This window comes from Oryx dammah, unplaced genomic scaffold (assembly GCF_014754425.2).
Source record: "Oryx dammah isolate SB20612 unplaced genomic scaffold, SCBI_Odam_1.1 HiC_scaffold_21, whole genome shotgun sequence".
Classification (NCBI taxonomy): Eukaryota; Metazoa; Chordata; class Mammalia; order Artiodactyla; family Bovidae; genus Oryx; species Oryx dammah.
Genome location: NW_024070205.1, coordinates 16,408,417 through 16,426,686, shown reverse-complemented (window position 1 = coordinate 16,426,686; position 18,270 = coordinate 16,408,417). Strand labels below are relative to the sequence as shown.

Sequence of the window (18,270 nt, the reverse complement as noted above, 5' to 3'; positions counted from 1 at the left end):
TTCTCATCTGACACCCTGAACATCATGAAGCAGAGTCTAGCTATCCCTGAAGTACCTATCCAAATTCCTATCACACAGAACCTTGGAGATTAATAAGGTGGTTATTGTTTTATGCCACTGTGTTTTAGAAAGGTTTGTTTCACAGAAACGCACAGAATTCATGAAACATGCATCTAATCAGTAGTTTTAAGAAGAGAATAAACAGTATGGTGGAAGTCATATTTGGAGACACAATATACACTGAGAATTTTCTAAAGGTTTTGAAATAAAAGCGGATGGTAAAGAATCTGCCTATAATGCAGGAGACCTGGGTTCAATCCCTGGGTCGGGAAGATCCCCTGGAGAAGGGAATGACAACCTACTCTAGTATTCTTGCCTGAAGAATCCCATGGACAGAGGAACCTGGTGGGCTATGGTCCATGGGGTTGCAGGAGTTGGACACGGCTAAGCATGCACACACTTCAGTGTAGCCTCCAGGTAGATCTGGAAAACCCTTTGTCCAGAACTAGGTATCTCAGGCCTCCTGACCCTCAGAGATACCGGAGAAGATAGCAGATCTGTCTGTCAGGCAGGAAAGCAAGCAGACGGGGTGCCCTGATTTCTCTTCTTCCTTTCACCACTGCAGACAAGCCGGGGCTTGCTTTGTTCATTTTTTAAAAACTCTAGGTCAGGGTGGAAACCATTTGGAAGGTTTTCCCAAATCCCTGTTTCACAGTGCGCCTGACTAAGGTGCCATACCCTATACAGGATGCTGTTGATCCCCACTACTCTGAGGAATTCAAACTCCCAGCCAACTTCTACTTGCTTCCAGACCTAGAAGACCATCAGGGCCACAGCTGTAGGTTCACTAAACTAGTGGTGCTGCTTTTTACTTCTGATACCTAGAGATGATTCTCTTGTGACTGAACCCAGAGACATTTTTTAATTTAAAAAAGAAAATGTTTTGTGACTGGAGTTCTTGGAGAAGATGTGGACATTCAAAGCATCACTCACAATACCATTTTGACTATTTTCCTCTGCCTTTCTGGATGTGAGGAATTCTGTGGTCTTGCTACCTTCTTTGGCTTTATTCAGTAATGGGGACTGAGGTTTCCTCTGTTCTCAAATGTCAAAAACCTATTCAGAATCTCTGTAAGTCTCCTCGGGATTCTGACTTGGGATGAAGGGAGGCAGAGTACAAAGTCCCTTTGTTTCTTGCTCTCCTCTCTGATTTTCTGTATATATCAATTTGAAGAACTTTTAATATATTCTGATGCTGAAAGCCTTGCCCTTAAATAATCAGTCTTTGTCTTGATTCTTCAGAATCTATGTGATTTTATAACCTGAAGTTTTAAAATCCTAGAGGGCAAGGGATAAAAGAAAATATTGGGGCTGGGGGGAGAAACTCCATAATTTGCCATCTCATTATTATTCTATCAGAAAAAAGATTTCCATCTCTGCCTTTGTGTCCTGAAAGTCTCTCTTCCCATTTCTTTAGAAGCCGCATTTCCTATCTCCTCAGCCCCTCTTTTATCTCTTATTTTTCTATCCTGGATCCTTTCTGCTGAAGGCTCTCACCTCTCTGTAAGACAAAATCTCTCCTAGCTCTCTTACTTTATAGACAAGCTTTTTGAAACCACTCAAGTATCTTCAGTTACATCTACATGTTGATGACTCCCAAATTTACAACTCTAGTCAGATTTCTTTCAAGTTCTCCAGATTACAAGATCTCTCAACTCCAGACCACTCCAGTTTAACATGTCCATAAAAATTCATTATCTTCATATCCACACATCACTCCAAACTATTTCTTCTCTTATGATTTCTATTTTCATCTAGTTTCTCAAGCAGAAACCTGGAGTCTCCTGGATTTCTTTCTCTCCAGTGCTCACATCCAAGAAGTGACCAAGTCCTGTCATTATGTTTCCATTTATGGATTTATAGCCAAGTGTTTATTATGTATCACTAGAACCATAACAGTATAATGAATTAAAGATAAGGTTAAGGTACTAAAATTAAAAAAAAAAAATTAAAGTGTCATTGGAGTCAAAGTAAAAATTGTTTTGGTAAAGGAAACATGATTAGTATTACCCAACAGAACAGAAAGCTTAAAAGAATGAAAAACTTACAAGAGAGTGTCAGATTTAATTACAAGGTTCCAGGTGATCTTAAAACCACCTGAGGGGAAAAAGAGGATTTTCAGCAGAGTGTCTAGTGGTTTTAGCAACTGTTTGGACTGCACTACTCTGTACTTACATGGTGCTTTCACCATTACATGCGTAAGAGGTAAGAGAAGGGTAATATTCCACATTGTACCTGCAGGCTAAATTCAAATGATAGGAGAGGGGGTCCTAAGATGGCGGAGGAATAGGAAGGGAAGACCACTTTCTCCCTCACAAATTCCTCAAAAGATCATTTCAACGCGGAGCAAACTCCACAAAACAACCTCTGAATGCAGGCAGAGGACATCAGGCAACCAGAAAAGCAGATCATTGTCTTCAAAAACAGTGAACCTCTCTGGATGCCCCTCAACGTGGAGAAACCTTTCATCTTTAGCCTAGATGCTATATCATTGGTGCTGTATAGATGGAGAAGTCTAGAGACCACCGTAAAAATAAAACTGAAAACCAGAAGCAGGAGGCTTAAGTCCAAAGCTTGAGAACATCAGAGAACTCCTGAATTCAGGGAACATTAAGCAATAGGAGCTCATCAAATGCCTCCAAACCTACACTGAAACAAAGCTCCACCCAAGGGCCAACAAGTTCCAGAGCAAGACATATCACACAAATTCTCCAGCAACACAGGAACACACCCCTGAGCTTCAATATACAGGCAGTTCAAAGTTAATCCAAAACTTTAGACGTCTCATAACCCATTACTGGTCACTCCACTGCACTCCAGAGAGAAGAAACCCAGCTCCACCCACCAGACCTCCAACACAAGCCTCCCTAACCAGGAAACCTTGACAAGCCACTGATACAACCCCACCCACAGTGAGGAAGCTCCACAATAAAGAGAATTCCACAAATTACCAGAATATAAAAAGGCCATTCCAAACGCAGCAATATAACCAAGATGAAGGGACAGAGGAATACCCAACAGGTAAAGGAGCAGGAGAAATGCCCACCAAACCAGACAAAAGAGGAAGAGATAGGGAATCTACCTGAGAAAGAATTCCGAATATTGATAGTGAAAATGATCCAAAATCTTGAAGTCAAAATGGAATCACAGATAAATACCCTAGAGACAAGGATTGAGAAGATGCAAGAAAGGTTCAACAAGGACTTAGAAGAAATAAAAAAGAGTCAATATACAATGAATAACGCAATAAATGAGATCAGAAACACTCTGGAGGCAACAAATAATAGAATAACGGAGGCAGAAGATAGGATTAGTGAAATAGAAGATAGAATGGTAGAAATAAATGAATCAGAGAGGAAAAAAGAAAAACGAATTAAAAGAAATGAGGACAATCTCAGAGACCTCCAGGACAATATGAAACGCTCCAACATTCGAATTATAGGAGTCCCAGAAGAAGAAGACAAAAAGAAAGACCATGAGAAAATCCTTGAGGAGATAATAGTTGAAAACTTCCCTAAAATGGGGAAGGAAATAATCACCCAAGTCCAAGAAACCCAGAGAGTTCCAAATAGGATAAACCCAAGGCAAAACACCCCAAGACACATATTAATCAAATTAACAAAGATCAAACACAAAGAACAACTATTAAAAGCAGCAAGGGAAAAACAACAAATAACACACAAGGGGATTCCCATAAGGATAACAGCTGATCTCTCAATAGAAACTCTTCAGGCCAGGAGGGAATGGCAAGACATACTTAAAGTGATGAAAGAAAATAACCTACAGCCCAGATTACTATACCCAGCAAGGATCTCATTCAAATACGAAGGAGAAATCAAAAGCTTTACAGACAAGCAAAAGCTGAGAGAATTCAGCACCACCAAACCAGCTCTCCAACAAATTCTAAAGGATATTCTCTAGACAGGAAACACAAAAAGGGAGTATAAACCCGAACCCAAAATAATAAAACAAATGGCAATGGGATCATACTTATCAATAATTACCTTAAACGTAAATGGATTGAATGCCCCAACCAAAAGGCAAAGACTGGCCGATTGGATACAAAAACAAGAACCCTCTATATGCTGCTTACAAGAGACCCAGCTCAAAACAAGGGACACATACAGACTGAAAGTGAAGGGCTGGAAAAAGATATTCCATGCAAATAGAGACCAAAAGAAAGCAGGAGTGGCAATACTCATATCCGATAAAATAGACTTTAAAACAAAGGCTGTGAAAAGAGACAAAGAAGGCCACTACATAATGATCAAAGGATCAATCCAAGAAGAAGATATAACAATTATAAATATATATGCACCCAATATGGGAGCACTGCAATATGTAGGACAAATGCTAACAAGTATGAAAGGGGAAATTAACAACAACACAATAATAGTGGGAGACTTTAATACCCCACTCACACATATGGACAGATCAACTAAACAGAAAATTAACAAAGAAACGCAAACTTTAAATGATACATTAGACCAGTTAGACCTAATTGATATCTATAGGACATTTCACCCCAAAACAATGAATTTCACCTTTTTCTCAAGTGCTCATGGAACCTTCTCGAGGATAGATCACATCCTGGGCCATAAATATAACCTTGATAAATTCAAAAAAATTGAAATCATTCCAAGCATCTTTTCTGACCATAATGCACTAAGATTAGATCTCAATTACAGGAGGAAACCTATTAAAAATTCCAACATATGGAGGCTGAACAACACGCTTCTGAATAACCAACAAATCACAGAAGAAATCAAAAAAGAAATCAAAATATGCATAGAAACTAATGAAAATGAAAACACAACAACCCAAAGAACGCATGTACACCTGTGGTGGATTCATGTCAATCTATGCCAAAACCAATACAGAATTGTAAAGTAAAAATTAAAAATAAATAAATTAATTAATTAAAAAAAAAATCAAATGATATATTTTGTTTTGGGGAATATCAACTTTTAAAATGGCAATATAAAGTTTCTCATGGTCTGTACCAGCCTCAAAAAGGATCATTAAATGGAAAACATCTTGAACTTGTCAGACAGCAAGAATCAGAGATGTCCCATTCAGCAGATAGAGATCACTGGGTCTGAAAGTATATTTCAGAGGTTGCCAAGTTCCTTTCTTGTTTTTAATTTGGACTGGGGATCTAGTCATTTCTTAGAGTCTCACAGAAAGTAGATTCTAATAGGTAAGGGTCTAACAACTATTACTACTACCAGGTAATGTGGTTCTTTGCTCATCCATCTCTTCTTTCGCTTCCTCCAGACTTTATAATTTCCCTTTTCTCTTTCCATGCTCTTGCTTCTTTCTCAATTCAGTTTTCCTCCCTATCTTTCTCTTTTTCACTAGGAAAAAAAAGAGCAAAGCAAATGCTGAGTTTCCTGACTGGTCACATTCCAGAGAAATGAGGAAATGCAAGTTGTTATACAACTGGGAGGGGTCAGGTGTGACCTAAAGTTGAGGGATGAGAAGAGAATTCTAAAGAGAAGAGAAGGCAAAAATGTTCAGTAAAGGTTTAATGTTAGACTTTTATTATATAAAATGATCCTTTGTGAATCCCATCTAGGGCATTTCATCCTTCTCAGGCTGTGATGGTTCCCAGTAGATCCAGAATTGCCAAAGGTCAGCAATGATGTATTCAAAGATGATCACCTGCGTCAACTTTTGTACAAAAATATCAGTACCTGATATTGTGTTGCAGTGAGCCTTAGGACATGTCTTTGGCAATGGCCTCTAATAAGGTTTTTTTTTTAATCACCAGTATGCAAAAAGCTATTACATTTATTTTTAATCTATCTCCTATTCAGTTTCCACATTACTCTTAGGCTTCCGTAACTTGGCAGAGTCCAGACATTCTTTAAAAACAATGACAAACAATGAAACTCCTAGCAACAATAGCAACCACCACCACAATAAAATCTACTTTACTTTTTGGTTGGTGGGAGATCAATAGAAGCCTCCCATAAATAATTTGCCTCACAGAAATAACTGCTCTTAGTATTGTGTTTTTGGCCATTTTCTGTGCAAGTCTACGTCACAGTTAGACTTTACATCTACTATAGTATATAACTTGTATAAGCCATATTAACCTAAATGCAACTGTGACATAGAATTACAAAGGTTGCATCCTTTAGCCACGTTTTAGCCTAGAATACTTCTAGCTGTGGTTTGCCATCACTCTTCTGGTAGCTGAATTGTGAATGTTCCTTTTCCTTCTGGGAAATAGAATTTGAAAAAGTTAACTCTGCAAAACTTCATTCTGAAAGACTTTGAAGCTGACTGGAACACTTAAGGACCATCTGATTGCATGTCTGTCTGCACCTGATCTCAAGATGGAATGGTTCCAAAGACCTCGAAAAGTTTTATCACTCTATACCACAACTGCCCCATAATTCTCCTCTAAGCTTTAAACCCTTGAGAGCAAGACTGTATTGTTCACATTTGCACCCCAGTGACTAGCATATGACCCAACACACAGAAAATTCTCAATATGCTTTTGAGGATTGAGTGAATGAAGAAACTGGATAAATAATTAAACACTAAAATTCTAGAGGATCCATAACTCATTAAGCTTTCTCTTTAGTATTAAATACACCCAGATTAAGGCTCTGAGAAGTAAAAGATTGGTTGAGATTTGTCTTTAAAGAGCAGAGAAAGATAGGAATGAATCATCAGTTGACCACGCCCTGTGGACTCTAATGTCTTTACCTAAAATTCCTATTGCACTATAATGCTACAATTTAGCTGTCCAACAAATACAGAAAAAAGGACTTCAACTTTGCTTTCTACAAGCTGATTACCTTCTGTAACATCTAGGCCACTGCTGCCTACATTTTGGAAATGTTGGTATTCCAAGAGGTGGCATGCCTTATAAGTTTACCACAGGGTTATTTTTCAAGAACTAAACCCTTGAACGTCTTCTTGGACAAAGGGTCAGATCACTTTGGATACCATAAAGGAAAGCTCACAGCCACTGGCTGAGAGAGAGCAAGACAATGGGAGAGTGAGCCAGAGAGCCTTCCAGAAATGTCAGTGTGAAAGAGGGCAGGGAAAGCACAAACAGGTGGCTTTGCTCCTTCTAAGCCTCCTTATCCTCTTCAGTTTTGACAGAACTTGGACCTCATCTCATTCAAATATAAAACTCGTAATGAACTGAGACATCCTCTGTAGGTAGATGAAAGCTGTTTTCTCTCTTGGCAGTTTACACTTGGTCACGTGATATAGCTGGTCATAGAGTTTTAAGGCAGCATGCTGTGTACCTCTCTCTCTCCAAATGCAATTTTACAACATTATTTTTTTTTAAATCTACGTTATTTAGAATGTGAAGTTGAGTATGTGTAACAAGAGCAGCACCACCTGCTGATTGCCTACCAAGTGCCTGACGTTGCTAGGTGCATTATCTAGATGTTTGGTCGCTAGCTGTTTAGTCACTAAGTTGTTTCCAACTCTTCTGAGACCCTGTGGACTGTGGCCCACAAGGCTTCTCTGTCCATGGGATTTTTTTGGCAAAAATACCAGAGTGGGTTGCCATTTCCTTTTCCAGGGATCTCCTTGACCCAGGGATCAAACCCACATCTCCTGCATTGTAGGCAGATTCTTTACCACTGAGCCACCATGAACTTAGATAACATGCCTGTCTCTAGAAATATAGCTTAAATATATTATAAATATCTCATTTACTTTGAAATTGTATATGACCCTCTCCTTAGGAAACATACATTAAATTTATTTAGCCCTATTCTATTACAGGAGAAAAAAATAACAATAATAATGCCAGAATTTATAAACATCTTTCTAGTGAGCAATATAAAGACCACTGAGTTTTCTGTTCTATACTCTGACTCAATTTTCTGATTTTTTACATCTAAATTTTCTATCCTATTTCCAACCTAGCTGATTGCCTGTCTTCTCTCTTGCCATCTTCCCCAGAAGTGTGCTTTTCTTTTGCCACATGATAAGAGGATTAACTGGTTCCCCTATCCCTAAAGTAGAAAATATAAAAGTTAAATAAAAGTAGTTTGGATACCAAAGACCTTTTTCCTACATTGAAGTATGAGACTTTTGCTGTTAGATAATTGATGAGTTATCCATAAATCTTATAAGTGTGCTCTTTACTAGCTGCCTAAGTAAATTACATTTAGTAATTTCAATTTCTCAGACAGGCTGAAGGCCCAGAAAATTTCTTCTCTTATTGCTTAGTAATGTTTCTCATATTGCTTAGACTTCAATATTCCATAGAAAGGTGGTCAGGAATTTTAAGCATTTATATGAAAAGTCAGGGTCCAAATTTCACAATTTTCTCAAGATTGATTGATTTGACAAACATTTATGAGCATCCTTGTATCAGGCAACCTGCTGGGGGAGTGATAAACAGCAGCAAGCAAAAAACAGGTAGTGTCTACACTTACAGAGTTTATAACCAACTGAAGGCAACAGACATTGAATAAAGAATTACAAATATGACAAATGCCACAAAGAAGACGGGCAGGGTGCTACGGGAGTATGTAGTAGGTACAGCTAACCTAGCTTGATGGGGTGTGGGGCAGGGAAGACTTTTCCAAAGATGTTCCAGTTTAGGCTTGAAGCATAAGAAGGGAGAAAAGTTATATAAATAAGGAAACAGCTGGTGTAAAGGCTCTGAGTAGAACAGAATACCACTTATTTAAGGACCTAAAGGAAGGTCACTGTGGCTAAAGTGCTGACTTCAGGAAATGTTAGAGAAAAGGCAGGCAAGGACCAGATCATGTAGGTCATCCTAAGGACTGGGGACTTTATTCTAAGAATGATAGAAAGCCAATGGAAAATTCAAGCCAATAATTTAAAATAAAAACTTTAAAGATTAACATGGCTAAAATATAGACTATAAGAATATATTAATTCACTAATTTCTTCTGGGACATGCTCTCATATCTTGTAATCCAATGATATTAAGAATTTTTATAAATACGAGACAAACTATCTCGGTTTATAACATGTAGAATTTTTCTGTGAATAGAAAACATCCTAGGATAGTTAAGCAAAGCAGAATTGTACTTGGGTACCTATCCATAGTAAGCCTTGAAGTAACAAATGCATATCGTGAGCTGCTTTGCTTTTCATCTGTATCAGATTTTAACTTCAACTGAAAATGGAAGTGGTAAAATAAGAGAGGCAGGGAAGAGAGGACTGTGTGCATGCGTGTATGAGCATGTGTGCACATGTGTGGTTTCCTATGGTTTTGAAGAAGAGCAGATTATGACAGTATCCGTTTCACATTCTCCATGCTCAAAAATAGTTGACTGTGCTCCAGATATAAGGAAAGAGGTGACTATAAAATAGTGAAAAAAATTGTTTTCCTTTTATTTGGGTGTTTTAAGAAAAAAAAAAAAGGCAGCTTCTGGGTAATACAACATATTTTGACATGAAATACATTGATTTTAGACTAGGGACCCCATGCTGGTTTCCATAGTACTGTTCTTGGAGTAGTAAAGAAATCCATGAACACAAAGGCCTTTGGACAACATAAAGTATAAGAGGCCAAGGTTTTAATTTTCTTTTCTGATACTCTTCAGTCTTCCCTATGGGCATTTCTTCCTGTCTTCTCCAGATGGTCTACATCCATGAAAACAGCAGACAGGATTTTAAAGTGTAGTTCTTTAGTAGAAGTGTTTTCTTACTGGGAGTTAAGAGGAATTCTTGAAGATTAATAGGGTTTCCTCTAGAAATTATTAGGAGAGTGAAGGAGGAGAGAGCAAGCTCTGACTACTGCTGCCATCTCACTGTCTCCCAAACCAGAAGTTTCGCCTCTTAAATCTTGAACTGCAATGCTTCCTGACTGTTCTGGAGGCTCAGTGACTCCTTCTTGGAAATGAGTGAATAAATTTACAGTGTTTGAGAAATAAATGAACTGTTTGAGAAAGGCTGCGAGTGAGTTCAATCAACTTGTATCCGACTCACTATTTGAAGAGAACGAATTACTCACTTGATTGAATCACTTAGTTCCATGTCTGAGGTGTGGTACTGAAGAGAACACGGGCCAGCTTCCTATACTTTGTGTCCTTGAGTACTGCAATTGACAAATCATTTTCATCAAAATAGAAACACATTTATGAAGTATCTATTGTACACAAGATTTGTAAACAATCAGAACATGTAGGTTAATTATCAAAATAACTTAGTACTTGTTAAGGGTTCATGGAATAGGTGAGATGTGTATTATTAGTAAAAGGGAGGAGGCTTGCTATATATTAATTATCAGGTTACCAAAGCTCTGAGTAAATTCAATAGGAATGTTAAGAGTAGCTTCTTAGCAAGTACTTGGTGTCTGGTTGAAAACTGGCCACTCTATTTACTTGGGCATAAGTGTGATTATATTAAGCTGTTTTTAATGATAAAAGTTGTTTGTTTGTTTTTTTTAAAGTTTCAACCCTCTGGAATGTGACTCACAATGTCCTGATACTGTATTCTTTTCTGTAATCAGAGTCGAGGACAAAGAAATCTATCTTCTAGCACTGAATGAGAATTAATTTGGGTGTGTGGCCAGATTTATGAGTATTATAGACAAAGACTGGATAACCTATTTTTTTAAAAAATAATTTTATGCTGCAGTAGCTCTATATTAGTAGTTTTAGCTTGATAAAAGAGCAACAAGTCAAAAACATTCATCAAATGCCAGTGTTGGACGTCAGGCACTCATATATTCATGAAAGTAAAAAGTGAAAGTCACTCAGTTGTGTTCAACTTTGTGACCCCATGAACTATACAGTCTATGGGATTCTCCAGGCCAGAATACTGGAGTGGGCAGCTGTTCCTTTCGTCAGAGGATCTTCCCAACCCAGGGATTTAACCCAGGTTTCCCACATTGCAGGTGGATTCTTTACCAGCTGCTGCTGCTGCTGCTAAGTCGCTTCAGTTGTGTCCAACTCTGTGCGACCCCAGGTGAGCCACCATATACGCATACAGTTATCATTAAAGTTTACAGAAAGCCTCTATAGGTAATGTTTCCTTTAATCAAGGAAAAAACTGAAGTTCACAGACTGAGATGGCAGACTTGGGATGCACTCAAATCTGCTAGCTTATGATTTTTCCATCAAATCACTTAGGCATAAAGTGAAAAACTTAAGATTAGGTAGGATGAAACAAAATGAAACAGCTTGTCTTCTATAATTTCTTTTAGTTTCAATGTAACCTTTTTCGGCAAGGGGGAACAAGGTGAATAATATTGCAGGAAGATGCTTGTATTCTACAAACCTGTTGATGGGGGCTAGTAGAAAGAGATGAAATTGGAAAATGTACGTTAAGCAATATATAAACTTGGATCATAATCTTTCTGAATCCTATTGACTTTAAAGTTACTTTCAAGATGGGTATCAATGTTCTATAATCTGTAAAGTGTAAATGTTACTCTTCTATCTGGTTTGTTGAGACACTAAAGCTACTGAAGAGTCTTGAAAAATTCTTAGGAAAGCTGCTATAAAATACAAAGATGGCTTATATGTCTGAACTTCATCAGCACACTTAAAGCACTTTCTTCTTACCTTAACTGCCGCACTCATAATATTGCATCCAAATCACATCTCTATTCTCTGGTATCTCTACCAAAAGGTGGGTTCCTCCCAGACAGGGAACATGTCTCTTCCACAGTGGTATCCATGGTAACCTAGACAGTGTCTGGAATATAATAAATGCTCAGTAATGTTTATTAAACAAACAACACAACAAAAAGATGCATTTTTCTGATCCCAGTTTTCAAAATGAGAAGATACTAGTATTTTTCTAGATTGCTTGTTATGTGCCCATATACTGTTGACTGGACATAGGAGCCACAGACATAAAAGGTGCTATTATGATAATTACTAAGGGGGTGGTTATTTTACATAATAAAAAATTTTTATTCTGGCTAAGATCTTTTAAAAAATTAACCAATAAATTTCAGAATGGAAATCTATGGTATTTTAGGTACTGTGTGCCTACATGCTCAGTCGCTTCCGACTCTGCGACCTGTGGTCTGCAGACCGCCAGGCTCCTCTGTCCATGGTATTCTCCGGGCAAGAATACTAAAGTGGGTTGCTATTCCCTCCTCCAGGAGATTTTCCCGACCCAGGATCGAAGCCATGTCTCTTTATGTCTCCTGCATTGGCAGGCAGATTCTTTACCGCTGAGCCACCGGTTTTCGGTACTATGTAGCAGTAATCTCCATCCTTGGGCTCGCAGGTTGAAGAAAAGTCGGACTCTAAACCAGAGATGAGAACAATCTTTCACTAGGTGTCTCTCTTTCCCATGAGTGGGCGGCCTCTCGGTGGGAGGAGGGACGATAGGGGACATTGTACAGCTGCAATCAAACCGCGTGTCGCACCACATCACAGTAGACGCTTGCAGCACAAGGGGGCATAGTTCAGTTTCTATTTCGTTAATGATAATCTCTCCTTGGGATTTAACTTGAAGCAGCTTACACTTTCATTTCCTCCAAACGTACACATAGACATTGGTCCAGTCTTTTAATAGGATTTTGACAGTGGCTCTTCACCCAGCATGAAAGGATCAGGTATCCCGAGTCAAAAGTAAATAGCCCCTTAAAATTCTGATTTTAACCATGAAATGAGGCCGGCATTCCTAGAAGGGTTTACCCGTTACACATCCTAAAGTACTTTGGGACAGCTCCATAATACCAATGGAAAATATAATTTGTAAAATGCTAAATAATTCTTTCAAATCACTAGGATAACTTCTCCAGGTACTTCCACACTCCATATTATGAAGAACCCATTCGTCGCTGTGTTTTTTCTTTTTTGCCTCAAACCTGAGATAAAATACACATAATAACCATTCAAAAAGATTGGGTCTAAGAATGAAAATCCATTTCCTAGAAACCTTTCATTGGAACTTCGCGCAAGTATCTGTTTTTCTTGACACTATCTTACCCACTGCGTTCCTCTCCAACCCGAAAGATACATAGTGACGAGTTCTAAAACACTGCCGACACGCGACAGAAGGAGGAACTTTGAAGGGCAGAAAGGAAATGGGGCGTCTGCTGTTGATGAGCAAGGGGGACTCCCACTGGGGGGAGGAGGCCTCTCCGAGGGGTGGCGGCCCTGAACTTCGCACCGTGTCCCCCCTGCCCTAAGTGCTGGAAAAACCACTTGTCAGCCTTCCGAGATGAGTTCCCACCCCCACTCCGGCCTCCTCGAGGCAGGAGATGGCTCGTGAAGGCCGCGCGGGGAACTCCCGAGGAGGCTCCGTGGCCGAGGGCGATTGTGGGGTGGGGTCTGGGGGACTTCTGTGAGGGGCCGTCCGCTGGGGAAAGTCGGATGTCCCAGTCGGCAGAAGAGGGATCTCGGCAGTCGTGTGCCGTTCTCCTCCCTCAGGGACCCCGTCCTGGCGGGACCCCGCCTCCCAGAACTCTCCCGGTGATGGGGAAACCCCTGGCCCGCCTCGCAGCCTAGCGCCGCCGCCTCGCCCTGTCTGCTCCAGCCCGCCGCCCACCAGCCTTCAGGCCGGGCATCTTTTTCGTAGGCCCGGCCCTCCCCGCGTCCGTCAAGGAGAGGAAAACTATGGAGGCGGTTCCCGCCCGCAGGCGGGTGGAAAAGCCCATGGTGAATGCCTCGGGATCTCCCCCATCGCTGCGGGAAAGGGAAAGGGAGGAGAAAATGAACCTCACTGCTCTGGAGAACTACCCGATTCCCAACCTGGGGGAGGCCTTTAAGATGGAAGGGAAGCCGAGGGGAAACCCTAGGCACTTTTCGGGGAATCCACTAAGCCAAGGGAGGGTCAGCCTGCACACATTGGTTACTATGACAATGCAGCTACAGCCTCCAGTTGCCTTGGCAGCTGCTTATCCAATCCGATTGGTTTCTTTTCTCTCCATCCCTGGGCTCCACCCTAACCCCTCCAACAGTATCCCAGCGTGCAGAGGGAGGGGCCCTAGAAAAGAGGAGGGGGTCCTTAGCGTCACTTTAGGGCGCGACGGCGGACCGGAGACGAGGGGCTGGGGGCCGGAACTTTAAGAGGAAGAGGCGGCGTTTCCGGTCGGGAAGAGTGGAGGAAAGGAAAAAAGGAAGAGCGAAATCGGACGGAGTGGAAAGACGGGGGAAGACTTTGAGTGTAACTCCCGATTGATTTGGGCTCGATGTTCCCGGTGAGGCTGGGGTTGCCCCCTCGCGCGGGAGGAGCGGGGTGGGTTGGCCGGAAGCCGCCAAGCGCCTCCACTGGGCCATTCAGCAGCCGCACAGGCGCCGCACGGCTAACTGATCCCAAGAGGGAGCGCTACAGAGAGGCGGAAATCACCCGGAGGGACCGGCGCCGCTGAAATCTCGCGAGAGACCCCCCCCCCACTTCCTTCCTCTGCTGTCCCTCTTTCCCCCGCCCCCATCCCTTCTCCCTTTCCCTCCCCCCTTCCCGGGTCGGAGTGTCCCTGCGCCCCAAGGGCCGGAGCAGCAGCGAGAGCAGCTTTCCCCGCTCCCTCCCCCTTCGCCTCACTCACCCCCACCCCCCCGCCGAGCGAGGAGGAGCCGGAGGAGAGGAAGATGGCGGCGGCCGCCAGCACCCGTGGTGCCGCGGGGCCGCTCCGAGGAGCCTGAGAGACGCGCAGAGGCTTCGCGGGAAGACGCGGCGGCGGAGGATGAGCCTGCAGAGCGCGCAGTATCTCCGGTGAGTGTGGGGGCCGGCCCAGTACGGAGCTGGGGAGCGGGCCGAAGGTTGGGGACACGGAGCAACAGACACAGAGGTGGTACGTCCGGGGTGGCGGGGGAGTTGCTGTGTCCTCTCTTTTCCCGGTTGGGAGGCGGGGGCTGCGAGAGGCTCGGCGGGAGGGGGCGGAGCGGGCACACACTTGGGTACCTATCCCCCTCCGCGGGCCGGGCTGAGTTCCCGCGGAGCTGGCTGCTCTCGGTGCGGGGAAGGAGGTTAGGGAAGCGTGAGAACGTGTGTGTGTGCGCGCGCGCCCGGGGCTCGCTGGCGAGTCGGGGCGGGGAGGCGCCCGGGGAGGCGGCGGCGACCCCGAATAGAGGTGGGTGTGGAGGAGTCTGATCCCTGCGGCGGGGAAACGTGGTGTGGTGGTGGAGCTGGAGCGATGGCTGGGGAGAAGGCCAGGTGGAAGTCTGCACACCTGGGGTGTGGGGGGAGGCCTAGAGGAGGGGGACGCCGCCGGAAACTGGAGTTTGTTCATCGTTCTTCGGTTGGAAGTACTGAGAAATAATGTCATCTGTAGTTAGTTGGTGGGGTGAGTGTAGGGGGCAAAAAGAAGGGAATGGATGAGGAAGTGAAGAAAAAGGGAGGTACTACAGCCGGGGTTGGATCCCCCAGAAGAAACTGGGTTAGAATCCGTCGGAAGATACCATTCGGAGAGTCGTGTAGATCCATTAAGAGTGGTGTAAAGAACTTGTATGTCGAGGTAGAGTGACGCATGGGTGCAGTGTGAGAGTGTGTGATGTGTATCAGGGGAGGTTAAGGGGGCGATTAATACACACTGGAGAAGGAAGATGCAGATTGGAACCAAGTACATGGTGGCGAGAGCGTATTGCACCAGCTATTGTGCAGCTTGGAAGGTTCCATGGAAGCAGAATAAGAGCTTGAAGGTAGAGATAAACGGGGGTCAAGATCCTGATGGCACAGGAAAATGAGATTGTTAAGATCCTAAGACTTAAGTGGGGAGTTGCCACTGCTTAGAAAAGGGGAAGGGAGACCCTGAAACAGGTCTTTTTGTCTTTTAGTAGCAAAACTAAGAATGGCAAGCTTACGGTAAAATGATTTAAAAAGTGGTTTCATACCTTGTGGAGGAGGGAATTGGATGGGGGTAGTAGTCTGAAATGAGCAGAAAAGTCATTTTAGCCATTTAGTGAAGTGAAAGTATTGGTGTGTGAGTGGATCCCTGCAAGAAAAGGTTTGTAGTTAAGTGCTACATGAGGGTAGCTATTCTGCTTTTGAAAGTAGTAATCGTTTTATTAAGCAGACTGTGTAGAGAAGGATGAGATCTTTCAAGTATGGTGGAATGCCTGAGTTTAACTGACAGCATGTATGCCTAATGACTGCATGGTAGGTAGGTGGAATTATAGGGGTATTTCAAGGTCCTTTTCCTCCTTTATTATCCCTTTGTTGTTTAACATATCAGATAAGCTTAATAAATACAACCGTGGTGAAGATGTATGATAGATGCTGTAGAGGAGAGATATGGAAACTGTCAGGACAGTCCTTAATTTTAAGGAATTTGCAGGTTAGTATATATTAGTCAAGTAAACTATGGTAAGGATCATAAAAGATACCAAGTGTCATGAGTCCAAAGGCAGAGTATGCGAGCAATTGGGGTGAATCAGGAAAAGCTTCCTTTGTTTATTTCCTCATTCATACACATGATTCATCAGTCATTTTGGTGATAACCTATATGGGAGGCATTGTACTAACTACTAAGAGTATAAAACTCCACCCTCCTCTTAGAGAGTTTGCAGTTTGCTAGGATTCAAGGAGAAAACAGCACTTAAAATTGGACCTTAAGGATAAACAGTATTCTGAGAAGTGTGGATTGCGCAGGAGGAATCCATATGAAGGAAACTGAGCAGAGATATATAGAAAGGAGGATTGGGCTCTGGGGGAAGTATTCAGTCCAGGTAAACACAAGTATAAGGTGATGCAGCAGGAAAAACTTAACAGTTTCATAGATTGTTTGACCCCTTCTTTTTACAGATGAAGAGAGCATAGCCCCCAAAAGTTAAAATTATTGAGGCTCATATAATTGGTTTGTGGAAGCTAAAACTCAAATACAGGTCTTCTGACTCCAGACCAGCTATGCTGTGTGCAGCATGTCTGAATTCACCCATTCTTTCCACAGATATGTCTTGAGAGGTTGCTGTATTCTAGGCACTGAGGATTCAGTGGTGAATGATAACAGTGAACATGGGAAAGTATTTTCTGATGGAAGGATGCAACAAATAAACATAGGAACAGATAAATATGTTCATCACATGGTGATAAGTACTAGCAAGAAAAATAAAGTAAGACAGGGATGTGCTGTTTTATATAGACAGGGTGGTAAGGGAAAGTCTATTTGATTAAGTGCCCACAGAGAAAAAATCTTGAATACTTTGACCTGTAGTGTATCGTTAAAATGAGTGGACAGTGGAGACTGAGACGGTTTGTTTAGAAGGGAAATCACGTGTTCGTAGCTTTGTATTGGGAAGGTGTATCTGTGTGGTGGGCAGTTAAGGACCAGAAATAAGGTGGTGTCAGTGAGACTAGAAAGGTATGGTGAAAAGCAGATCAGGAGAGTGGTGGTATTTTTTTTAAATGATGATGAATGATGATTGAAAAGCCCAGTTTTAAAAAATATTTATGTATTTGGCTGCGCTTGGTCTTTGTTGCGATCTTGTTCCCTGACCAGCCTTCTAACCCAGGCTCCCTGCAGTGGGAGCTTGGAGTCTTAGCCGCTGGACCACCAAGGAAGTTCCATGGTGGTATTTTTAATGGGAAGATCAGTTGGCTTTGAGAGGCTTCTGTGTTAATGTATCTTGTGTTTTTAAAGTTAGCATGGTAAGGAAGACTTATCCTTGGGTTGTGGAATCAGTAGTAGACACCTGGCAGTGAATTTAGTTTTTTAAAGAAGGAAGAAAAGAATAAGAGTGAACACATGTTTAAATAGCCTAAATTTCCCAGCTAAAGTTGAACAGGCAAAATTGAATAGGCGTAGGACCTGAAATCACATAAAGATTCCTGAAAGCCAATCTTTTCTCAGTCTTGCTCATTTGTCTTAAGTAAATAAAAGCAAATCTTAGGGCCAGCAGTTGACAGAAATGGGACGAGGTGATAAAATAAGACGTGCACCAGCCAGAATTTCCTTCTTTCTCTTCTTTAGATACTCACTCCATTTGAAGTGTGCTGGTAACTAGTGGTTACCAGTGGGGATGGAGTGGGATGCAGTATAGGGGTGGAAGAGTGGGAGGTATGAACTATTGGGTGTAAGAGAGACTCAAAGATGTATTGCACAACACGGGAAATGTAGCCAGTATTTTATAATTACTGTAAATGGGCAGTAACCTTTAAACATTGTATTAAAAATTAAAAATAAAATCTGCTGTGAGAGTCTAGAGAATGTCTTCAGGGAAGAATTATGTTCACTTTCTTTCCTTTGATGAATATGGAACCATTGGTTTTTATAGACAACTTGGGGAGGATGCTGAATGAGTGTGGTTGTGGGTATAGCAGTTATTCTTTGTGACTTTCATTTTAGGAAGA

General features: G+C 42.0%; 2 protein-coding genes across 6 annotated transcripts in view; one reads left to right on the top strand and one right to left on the bottom strand.

The window, feature by feature from the left end:
- The window catches only part of NMNAT2 (nicotinamide nucleotide adenylyltransferase 2), a 221,413-nt gene extending 206,807 nt beyond the window's left edge, over positions 1-14,606 (bottom strand). The window contains exons 1-3 of one of the 3 annotated variants that reach the window (XM_040263835.1): positions 14,531-14,606; positions 11,589-11,721; positions 10,034-10,117 (exon numbers count right to left, since the gene is read on the bottom strand). In XM_040263835.1, the coding sequence (XP_040119769.1) occupies positions 10,034-10,056 (23 nt within the window). In that variant the 5' untranslated portion in view covers positions 10,057-10,117; positions 11,589-11,721; positions 14,531-14,606. Of the gene's footprint in view, positions 1-10,033; positions 10,118-11,588; positions 11,722-14,530 lie in introns of those variants that run through there. The other 2 variants (XM_040263837.1, XM_040263836.1) reach the window with 2 other exon arrangements.
- SMG7 (SMG7 nonsense mediated mRNA decay factor) overlaps positions 14,398-18,270 on the top strand; it is an 85,268-nt gene continuing 81,395 nt past the window's right edge. For 2 of the 3 annotated variants that reach the window (XM_040263826.1, XM_040263824.1), the window contains exon 1: positions 14,398-14,697. In XM_040263826.1, the coding sequence (XP_040119760.1) occupies positions 14,669-14,697 (29 nt within the window). In that variant the 5' untranslated portion in view covers positions 14,398-14,668. The remainder of the gene's footprint in view (positions 14,698-18,270) is intronic. The other variant, XM_040263830.1, reaches the window with a different exon arrangement.